This window comes from Tasmannia lanceolata, unplaced genomic scaffold, assembly GCF_043159265.1.
Source record: "Tasmannia lanceolata isolate RefF3 unplaced genomic scaffold, GAP_Taslan_0.1 ptg000013l, whole genome shotgun sequence".
NCBI classification, from domain to species: Eukaryota; Viridiplantae; Streptophyta; class Magnoliopsida; order Canellales; family Winteraceae; genus Tasmannia; species Tasmannia lanceolata.
The window spans coordinates 5,878,269-5,889,837 of record NW_027518690.1 but is presented as its reverse complement, the minus strand read 5'-3'; the positions used below and the strand labels follow the sequence as shown (position 1 = coordinate 5,889,837).

The following is an 11,569-nucleotide window of genomic DNA, read 5'->3' as shown; positions in this document are numbered from 1 at the left end:
TCATCAATGATGCAACTGATCTTCATAAATCTATCTTATTCATTGGGAATTAGAAGACGCATGCGCTGGGCGGTCTTTTCTTTTGTTTTGGAAAGTAACACGTTTTTTACTTTGGATTGATTTTGGAGGGTTTTTTTTCCCCTCATCAAGGGATAAAAAGGTAAGAAACAGGGCCTTAGCAAAAACTAGAAATCCACTAATCATGTGCTGCCACTTCATCTGAGTAAAATAGACTACCAATCCGGTTAAAACTATTTCCAGAGTAGTGAATTTTAATGTTCTACTCAGAAGAAGTGGTTGGCTTTGTCAATACTAATCCTTGGCAAAGTGGATCTCTTTCATGGAAGAGGGTTTTCTTTTGTTTCTTCTGTAAAAAGAAAAGGAGGGAGAGTGTGATGGGCATGGATAGTACAATCTGTATGTCTATTCTACACAGTTATTTACATTAATCCTATTCTCTCATAGTTGATTTCTGTGCTTTCCCACCTTTGGGTTTTGCCATGTTAAAGAAGGAAATGGTAGCTACACCCCAATTGTTTTGACTATGGCATTCCTCACTTTGTTTTGATAGTTTTTGGGAATTACAATAGCCTTTAGTAGTAGTTAACAAACAAGAGCTTAGGTCAATAAAAATGCAATATAAAATTCCAATTTAAAAAATTGCAATGTAAAATAAAGAAGAGATTGGAGTGCAGATATCAATTCTCTAGAGCCCTTGTTTTCTGCGAAAAAAAAATGGTTCCACATAAAACCATAACTGGCTTCAGTTAATACGAGGTTGGTGTTAGAGGTGTGCTCTCACATTCCTATTAATTTCATAAGAGTTATGCTAGAAAACGGGGTTGCATTTTCATTAAAAATGTGGCTAGGGGTTGAGTCTTAGCTTAATTGATTAAGGCTTTGGTTTTCCACCTTGGGGTCACCATCAAAATAAAGACCAAAGTGAATTTTATCAATGATTTTTTGTCATTTCCTCTGTTTTCTCTAGGGGCTGGAATGCTGGATCATTCATTCACGGGATCATTGACTGTTGAATTAATGACTCCCTTAATTGAAGGAAACGTTGTGAGTTTGTGCCTGAAATTCAGCCACACAAAAGGCATGTTTGGCAATCATGAAAAATTATTTCATGGAATATTCGTGGGTCCAATGGTAAAAGATGAGTTGAGGAAGGTAAGCTGGAATCGGACCTCTCACCTCACTGTTGAAGGGTAGTCTTAACAAATTTAGCTAAGGCTCCAAATCTCCAATTAAGCTAGAGGGTCGGCCCTAGGCAGGAAAGAGAATTATTGAGGCACAAGTGGAGAGAACAAGGAGAGAGAAAGGAATCCCTAAAAATAGTTGTGGGTTTTTTTTTTTTTTTTTTTTTTTTTTTCATATTTTTCGAGGTGCTTTTCATGCTTTTTCACTCTCATCCTCACAAGTCTCTGCCCATCTTTCACTGGCCCCACAAATATATTCCATGATGTATTTCTTCATGGTCGCCAAACAGGCCCTAGCAGTAAATTAAACGAAATATAGTGAAAACAACACACACGGGAACACAGACAAATAGTTCGACCACAATGCATCATGTCTACAAGCAAGAATCCATCTACATTATGGGAAAAATAATGAAGAATACAAGAGATTAACCCAAATCCATTTATCCATGACGGCAACTTTCTTTCTCATGTCACGCGCCTTCTAGTCACAAGCTTGGCACGTTGGCTTTTGGGTGTCCTTGTGATCAAAGAACTATTCAATGGCATTAAGCCATTCAAGAAACTCCTCGGGTTGTAGACGATCATGTAGCTTTGATAAGGAAACCTTAACAGTATCGAAATCATGATAGAACCTTCCATCCTAGCCTTCTCACAATTATTGGCGAAGACGCTCACATCGGACTCATCACTAGAATTTCCATGGCTTGATCCACCATGCTCACTAGGAGCTTTTTGGCGTTCAAGTAGTATGGTAATTAAGTTGCTCAACTTGTTTTTCGAAGTGCTTGAAGTTCATAGTCTCTTTCATCCCTCAAATCTTCCATCAAGTGGTTATCACATCTTCCTCCACCTCTTTGGGCCGCTGTGAAAAAAAAAAGAAGCAAGGTGAATCAGTATGAGAGAGTAATGTAGGCCCTGACACTAGATGATGCGGTTGATTAAGGGAGAAGAAGAAAGTAGAACACTATGACACAGCCAAAAGAAGGAGAAGGAAGAGAGCTATGCACAACCAAATTTATATATTATGAATATATAAGTATATCCAAAATCCCCAGCTCCATCTCATACAACACGTTTTATAGGATTCTTCAATAGGACTCTCCACGACATTAACTACTATAATTTTAACAATACACATACTAAGTAAAATGAGATACAAATTACTACACACAACTTATTTAATGAAACAAAGCTTACCAGGCACTAGTTAATGAAACACAACTTCCTTAACTTATTAAAATACAACTTACTAAAACTAATAAATAAGGTCGTTATAGAAGAAGTCATCCAAGCATTTATTTCAAGATAACCTTCTGTAATCCACCCAAGCCATCAGGGCATGGCATGACTGCCAAATTCTCAGTGCATCACCCTTGAGGCTTGTAAATCAGGTACATCCATGGAAAGGAAAATGTTAGACCAATGGATCACATTCAATGAATAAAAGCCTGTTTGATTGAATCATTAGGATCATGAATAAAAGCTCTTAGATTGGATCGTTTGGGATTATTTGAAAAACATGATTTGGGTTTTGTAAACCTTAATTAGTAAATTTGTTAGTCAATAAAATCAAATTCCAATTCAATATACTTTTAACCAGAAAATAACTCTGAAGAAAAAAATCAAGTTACCCATGTCAGTATGAAGAAATCTCCAAACTTGTTCTTCCCACAAAATGGAATTCCTGAAAAATCCTTCTTACAATTCTTTCTTCTTTGCATATATAACGCACATGTAAACCTAGACACTCCAAAAAAAAAAAAAAAAAAAAAAAAAAAAAACCCATTCTAAGAAGAGCAGAGAGGGCATCGTATAATTCCATTCTCATTACAATGTGGGCACCGTTGGAATCCTTCTTCCTCTTCATAATACACTTTACAGCTCCCAAAACACGTCTCACAGTTCACAAACCTTACATCTCCACACCCTTCACATATTGATCCACCACCTTCTTGTTCCTTACACCCCTCTAAAACTTTATGCAACTCACCCACTTCATGCATGTTTCTCACCTCATCCGCCCCACCAACATATCTCCCATTCACAAAAACCCTAGGCAGTGGGCCTGCCAATCCATCCCCTAAAATCTCTCTTAGTTCTTCACGAAAGCCATAGTGCATGGAAACATCCCTCTCGTCGATTCGAACCCCGAACCCTTTCAAGATCCCCCTCACACGACAGCAGTCCTCGTACGTCTTTCGCACTCCACGCAAGCTTGTGAAGTAAACAACCACTTTGTCCTCACCATGTGGTGGGCATTTATAGGCCGGGAGCTGTTTGACGAACTTCCTCGCGTCAATCTTCTCTTGGAACGCATTTACCCTGGCTTGAACGATCCCAGTTATCCGGCCCCCACTTTTTCGGTTGGATGGTTTTGTTACGCATCTGGCAACATTACCTTTAACGATTTGATTTATTGGCTCAGGAGACTGAAGGTGGAGAGAGTGAGTTGGAGAGAGCTCTTCTAGAGCTCTGCGGAAGGTGGAGATGATCTCCGGGTCGAAATCGGAGATGACTGAGTCGGATGGGCTCATGTGGGACCACACAGATTTGGGGGAAGGAGGCGATTTCGGTTTTGGTGTTGTGGAGGAGAAGCTGTGGAAGCTGAAAGAGCGGTCGATGGGTGGTGGCTTCGACTGGCGAAGGGGGCTGTAATTGTCTTCCAAGCCGGCCATGAGCTCCCACGTGTTGACAGTCTCAGGCTCATTGGGTGGGGTTTTGGGAACTTTGGGGATCTTTTCTTCTATCATGCTCGACCAAGATTTTGCTTGGAAAACCTCCTTGGAGAAATCAAAGCTCTCGTCGTAATTCTGGTTATTCTGTAATTGGTAATCTTCCAACACATTAGAGTTAGGGTTTGATTCTAGGGAGTCGAGTTTGAGAGAGCCCAGTGTGGTGGAGGTGAGGGCAACGACGTGGTTGATGTCGTGTTTTCGCTTGGCCAGGCGGTGTAGGGGAAGAGAGAAACTGCGCTGAAAAGGAGAGTTGCTACGATCATGCTGAACTTGCTTGGAGCCTGTGCAACCCATTTAAGAGGCCCCTCTGAAAACAAGAGAAATTCTAGAGGTTGAGAAATTTGAATATGAATGTAATAGAAAGAGAAGATTTCAAAATCAAATGTATCAATCAATCAAATCGATTTAGAGGTTATTCATAATCACACAATAGTATAATCAATTAGTAAACAATAATATAAAGCAATGAGTAAAAAAAAAAAGAGATATTTAGATGAATAAGTTTAATAAAATCTTAATATGATTATCTATGCTAGATTAGACTATGGATGTGACAAAAGAAGAGTAAAAAGAAAAAAGGGATTAGACTAAAGTGTGAAAAAGATTATTGTAGTTATAGTTAGTGACCTACTAGGTGTTTTTTTAGCACTTGGTTAGGCTTGCCGAAGATTTGATGGCATATATTGTTAATCACATGTGATGGAGGGTGTATTGTAAGAGAATGATTGGCATTGGATTTAAAAGGAAATTCTCCACTAGATTCAAAGCTTTTTGAATGGCAATGCCATGTTGAATGACTTTGAGAAAGAAATGAACCAAAGAATAGAGATCTGAAATCGCATCCTCAGTGCGAGAGCCCAGATAAAGTTAGAGACTAGTGTCTTGGTAGTTGGTTTGCTAGTTTTCTCCACCTAGCATAAAACTTAGTGAATATTTCACCACGTTATTGTTTTACATTGGTGAGATCATAGAGAGTTTTTCAGTGTCTAAGTTACAGGAGAAATGTTCTATGAAAGCATGACATAGCTGGAGGAATGAGGTAACAAAGTAGCTTGAGAGTTACGAAAACCAAGTGAATGTTAGATCGGTGAGGCTTTGGGGAAATCGTTGCATTAATATAAGGCTTCATTTTGTTGGATACTAACACAATTACGAAGGTTTTTATGTGAGTGCTAAACAACAAGATCCTTAATGGTTTGCTTTAGGTGATCATTGATTGGAGTTTGGATAAATGGGATCCATGGTTTGCTTTCGATGGAGAAAAAGGGCTGTTGGTATGGCTGTGTTTGAGGATAAAAGATGGTTTTGATCGCGACGAGAATAGCTTAGATACATTTAATTTAATTCAGGTAAGTAATTCAAGGTTTTCACACTGCCATTCAACAAGTTTTTCTTGAAGCATCTGAAGATTTAGGAACAGATTGAAAGAACATTTCTCAGAGGAATAAGCTGGAAGCAAAGAATATTATAAGAAGAAATGAGCTGAAATCTTGAGGTGGGAGATTTGAGAAAATGCTAAGGATCATAGTTGAGAATGAACCCATAAAGAGAGGAAGAAAAATATGAGTTGAAATGTTTGAACAAGACTGAAATAAATAGATTGGATCGGATATCAACATAGAGATTTCTCATCAATGTTAGAAAAAGGATTTCATTACCTCAAATCCGAGAGCCTCAAATGTCTCCAACCTCCTAATCACCTCAAATTTCTATCTATCAAAATCTATACAAATCTCCACAAAATAAACTCTAATTCGAATCTTCGATCATAAAATCAGTAACATCAACCACGTCTAAAAAAAACCCACGAATCCTTTTGCCGGCCTTAGGCCCTGTATAGGGAGATCCACCACGAAAAGCTCCAAAAACACTAGAACTAGTTTTTCTGACTTTTCCCATAAAATGTTGAAAGAGGGAGAATATGACAAAAGAAAAACTCCAGTCAATAAAAAAATCTAATGATTTCTATTATTTCACACGGCTTCACCTCGTCCAAACCGGGAAAATAAAATCCTTGTTTTTCATTCCACAATCTTCTTCTTCCATAAGAAGAGAGATCGAAATGTCAAACAAAAAAAGTAAAACAAAAAAAGAAAAAAAAGAAAAGGGAGATGATATTTTCACCCCCTCCGCATTAAGTGCACACCCGTGTTATAGCCTGATTTGACGTGAAAAGTGAGCAACTACTGGGAGGTGGGGGCGGGGTGAAATGTTATCAGCACTACCGTATTTTGATGATGGCACTCCTCATTTTATTAAAAGTAAGGTATTGCCTGCACCATAGGATGATCCAAACCGTCCATTAGATAGGCCACAGCCTAAATAGGTTGTGCCCCAAAAATCATTTCCATAGGCTGATCCTATCCCTCCAATCTGAATGTTAGAGGGTTGATCCTAACCCTCAATAGATCGAGGGTTAGAATCAACCAATGGAAATTATTTTTGGGGCACAACCTATTCAGACTATGGCCCATCTAATGGACGGTTTGGATCATCCTACGGTGCGGGCCGTACCGTACTTTTAATAAAGTGAGAGTGCCCTCATCAAAATACAGTAGTGCTGATAACATGTCCCAAAAAACAAAAAGGGAAATTGTGGCTTATCTGACTCGATTTTTACGTATTGATTTTAAACCTTCCTTTAGTCTGTACTGTTAGATTTAACGGATTCCGTCATTGTTCTGAAAATGGTCGGTAGATTAGTTTAGTAGAATAGTTTACGTGTCATTTTCCAATTCGTTGAGCCTTCAGACGTCGTTAGTAGGAATGCTAAAATTTTTTTATAAAGGGTAAAAGGTCATGAAGTTGCCAATATCGGCTAAATCGGTTCCTTGGCCGACACCCATATATCCGATAAATTTGAAATTTAGGCACCATGGGTCCCACCTCTTAATGATCTAAACTTGATAAGGCCTTCTCTGAGAAATTTTAGAGCAGTTCTGCAGAGCCTCTAGAGAGTAGAGCAGCAATTCTAGAGGCTTCAATGTACGTGGCAATCAGGCCCGTGGAGTCCTTCAAATCTGCCCCTCTGCAATCATAGAAACACCAGAGGTGGCTGTCCCAAGTGAAAACAGGGGTAGATATATCTCTCCCCCCTTAATCCTAATTTCTAGTAATCTGTAACCCCAAATTAGATAGTTAGGTGGGACCCACTATGCCGTATCCAATGAGGAATTGCTCCTACTTTTTTTTGTTCCATATTTAATACCAAAATTGAATTAATATGTGGGGGTTAATTTCCTTTTAAATTGACTTTTCTACAATGACTATCAGAAAAAAATAAACGGTCTGGATCATTGAAGGGGGTGAATTTATCCTCGAGCGGTGAAACCGTTAAAAGGGGGGTTCCTATACTTGGGGTTGAGGTTCCAGGTTCGATCCATGGTATTAAATTTCGACCGAAAGTGAAATTTCGGATTTCGGTACGGTCCGAAATTGTGAGAAATTGAAATCTTTTTTTTTTTAAATCTGTTACAAAATTTCGGAATCAATTAAAAATTCTTTTTAAATTATTACCAAATTTCGATCGAAATTTTAAACCATGGTTCGATCCCAGCTTACCTAGCAAAAACAAAAAGAGAGAAATTTCCTGAACTCTTTCAAAACATGGAGAGTAACCAATGCTTAGCGAGAAACTAATGCAATGGCAAATTATTTGTCAAAAAATGATTGCCCTTACAGAGGAGAGGATATTTTCTTGCCCATTACCCTTCTCCCCTCCTTGATATTAGGGGTGGACATGGTTCCGTTCGAACCGGGGAACTGAAGGTTCGGTTCGGTTCGGTTCCAGCTATATATGGTTCGGTTTCAGTTCAGAAAATTTGGAACCGGTGGATATTCGGTTTGGTTCTGGGTTTGGGATCCCGGAACCGAGAACCGACCCTACTTACTTGAGGAATTGGTTTAATTTGATTTTTGTATTGGATAATGGATATTAAGGCCTATTTGTAGTCTATATATAAATGTTATCCCAAATTTGATAATGGATTAATAATGAATATTAGGAATTGCCCAAATTTGTAGTTCATTACTTCATAAATAATTTGATAGGGCCAGTTTGTAGTCCATATATAAATGTTATCCCAACTTTGATATGCATTGAATAATGTATATTAGGAATTGCCCAAAAGCTGTTCACATATAATTTGATAGGGCCTGTTTGAGTGGGCCTGTTTGTAGTCCATATATACCTGTTTGGCTGTTTGCAGTTCGGTTGGGTAAATCAAGAACCAAACCGAATATATATGGTTATGGTTCGGTTCGGCTCGGTTCCAAACTTATATGGTTCGGTTCTGGTTCCAATTTTAGGGAACCAATTATATATGGTTCGGTTCTGGGTATGCCCCAAAACCGAACCGAACCGAACCATGTCCACCCCTACTTGATATTGTATTCCTGGATAGCCAAGAGTCCATTTGGACACCCAAAAGGCCACTAACACTTGATTGTAAACTGGGGTCCGCCGAACCCTAGCTTACCTACCCAGAGGAAGGGAGTGGGGGGCATATGAATTCCTAGAATTTTATTTTCCGGCTCAGGTGAAATACAAAAACATATATACAATTTATCGGGCTTTTCAGTTCATACCGGTTCATAAAAATTCTAGGGAAACTCCCTGTGAAATTAGGAAAGCCCTTCCAGTTACAGCGGAAGGACTGAAGCGCCCACGGCCTGTTTCCAACAAAAAATAGATGGAAAATGACAAATTTATTCGCAAAATAAGGGGATATGAGTAAAGACTAGTAGGGTTGCAACTCGGGTCGGGCGGGTCGGGTTTCTTTGGAAAACCACGATTCGTAAACCCGGTCCTTCCCGAGATAGTATCTGGGGTTGGGTCGGGCCGGGTTGGGTTTTTTTCACGTTGTCGCACTTATCTTCTTGCAAACAAATGAAAACAAGTGATTTAAGTGGTTCTGATTTAAACCAACTATTTTAAACACGTTCAATTTCCCAAATGGAACTATGGTTTCAATAGATTTCTCATTGTTTAAAATAATAATGCCTCAACTTGGCATCCATAGCAATAAAATATTCAGAACATGATCACAGAAAGATAGCCAATATTCATGATATGACCATAGGAAGATAGGGATGTCGGTTCAATAAATTTAGGAAGACAATACTACAGAGTTCACTAGCAACTGCTCATCACCAAGCTATTACAATAGCAGCATTATGTAAATCACTTTAGTCAAGGCTACACCATATATAGCAACAACTTTCACCAAGCTATTACAATAGAAGACACACAAACTGGTTTCCCCCATTATTTCTAGCCCCTACAACAGCACCAACTGGTTCCCCACTTCCTGTTATTCCAGAAAGGGTTTTGCTAGGACACTCATTGAGGAGCAGTGGAAACATAATTTTACAAATGGTTTGAGGCTTTTTTCTCAAACCATGTGTAAATTTATGTTTTAAGCAGAAACATAAATTTAAAGAAAATGATAGGTAAGGGACCTCTAAAACCCTTCCAGAAATTACCCCTAGGGGGCCAGCAACATGTTTTAAGTAGCATCACCCTTAAACAAGAACGGAGCTGAAGAAAGAGAATGAAAATAAAGCTAGAAAACAGTGAGTACAAAGAATGGCTGGAATGGGTGAGCCTTAAACTGTGTTAGTCAATACTAGGGTTGTGATTTTAAGCTCATGAGCGAGTTCAATTTCGATATCAACATAGCTAAAAAGTCTAGGTATAAAAAGTTACGAACTAAAAGCCTAAAATGAAAGGCATAAAAAATGAAATGGGTGGATTAATGGAAAAAGTATTCCCCACCTGCATTCTCACTGGCCCGAATTTTCCATCAGATACCTAGGGCTAAACACAGTTGCAACTCGGGTCGGATCGGGTTTTCTAGAACCTACGCTAGCCTAGACCTATCTCGGATCGGGTCGGTCTATTTTTCAGAAAACCTGAGATTCCTAGACTTTGCTTATGATTTTTTTCCTAAACCCGGCCCAAGTTGCAACCCTAAAGGCTAGTCTATACATTTGACATTTGTCATTTTCCCGTTATGTTGAAATGTTTCATAATACCGTGAAAATGAAATTGAATTGATTTGGAAGGGGACTTTTGAAATGTTTGTAGCATTTGTTTTGTTTATAGATTATTAATGAAGTTTCACCCCCCCCCTATAGCTGTTTCATTTTGGGGCTGTTTGGATACACGGGTTTTAGAATCTTGGATTTCCTCAAAATTGTAGATGGGAGACAAGAAAAGTAAGAGATCATGCGTCGTTTTCTGATTTCTTGCCGTTCTTTCCGACAACAAGAGAGTAGGCGATCGTCCCATGTTTCCAAGTCTTAGACATCTCAGGATGGGGGAGAGATTTCTAAAACTTGGATTTTTTACTTAAAATCCAAGAAACGCTGTCAGGACAGCATGCATCAGCTTGATCATAAACCCTCTTTTACACTGTTTTCAAACTAAAACTTGGATTCTAAAATCCGCATATCCAAACGGCCTCTTTGGGTGTGAGAGCTACTCCCAAATATGACATTTGTCATTTAATATCTAGCCGGCCAGTTGCTTAAGTTTGAGAGCAACTACCAAATATCTCTTGTGATTGATTTCTTTTTGGTACCAGAGCACGAGTGCTGGTTTGTGCATTGTCCTCAACCTCCCACGACGAAATAAGTAGGATCATGTCCTCTCTTAGTCTATTAGGAGGTTACATCACCGTTTATCCTTCTTTCTCTCAAGGAAGCATTTAGCTTCCTTGATGTGAATTTGGATGGTTTTCCAATATACTCGGACTACAGTAAATCAACATCTAGGCATGTATGTATCAATTGCTCTTTGGCGGATGCTATATCTCATGGTCCAATAAGAAAAGAAATGGTATTTTGCAGGACATAGTTCGAGGCTGAATACATATGTCTATAGCGGTCATAGATTCCTTAACAGGGATAAAATCTACAAATATGTCTGATAAACATGCTAAGAAAATGCCCACCACAAAAAAAAACATTCTAAGAAAGATGATGAGGCTTAGAGACATCCAATTAAGTACATCAAAGTCGATAAATTTCCAACTGGACAGATGAGCCACGCTAGTACAATAGAATATTCACATTGGACATGGTACAATCAGACTGTGAGTAGCCAGACATGTACTTGGATCACTTGCGCGCAAGTAATAGAATATCCAAAATTGGGGGTGATCAAGTCGATCGAATGATAAATAATTGAAAATCATTTTGTAAAAGCTATAAAGGATTCTAGCATGGGCCTGTTAGAAGTGTATGAAAGCCGAATGATGAGTGAACATCATGGCCAAGTGGGAGTAAATATCATCTTTAATTAAGACTACTAATATCATCTTTCAAGATTCAGTAAGAGAGAGAGAGATGTTAGTAGAACTCGATCTCTACTTCTACATGTGTTCCACTTTAATTAAGACTACTAATATTGCCATGAGTGATGAGCATGTTCACCAAATAAATGGTGCATATGGTGTATACACCAGGTTCTGATGTACTATTTATATAGTCAGTCTAGTGCAAGAATATTATCTTTCAAGATCATGAAAAGGTTTGCTAAGTTTGACTTCAAAGCACAAATTAAGAAATCATGCAGGGACTGACCACTTTTTCATCAAAGAGAGGGTGTTAGACTGTTAGGAGATC

At 38.7% G+C, this 11,569-nt stretch overlaps 1 protein-coding gene across 1 annotated transcript; it reads right to left on the bottom strand.

The window, feature by feature from the left end:
- Window positions 1-2,966: 2,966 nt before the first annotated feature.
- On the bottom strand, window positions 2,967-5,879 carry LOC143890725 (uncharacterized protein At3g28850-like). The gene is made up of 2 exons (XM_077395406.1): window positions 5,599-5,879; window positions 2,967-4,247 (listed from the first exon to the last, which is right to left on the bottom strand). The coding sequence occupies exon 2, from the start codon at window positions 4,232-4,234 to the stop codon at window positions 2,993-2,995; it is 1,242 nt and encodes a 413-aa protein (XP_077251521.1). The 5' UTR covers window positions 4,235-4,247; window positions 5,599-5,879; the 3' UTR covers window positions 2,967-2,992.
- Between the last annotated feature and the right edge of the window lie 5,690 nt (window positions 5,880-11,569).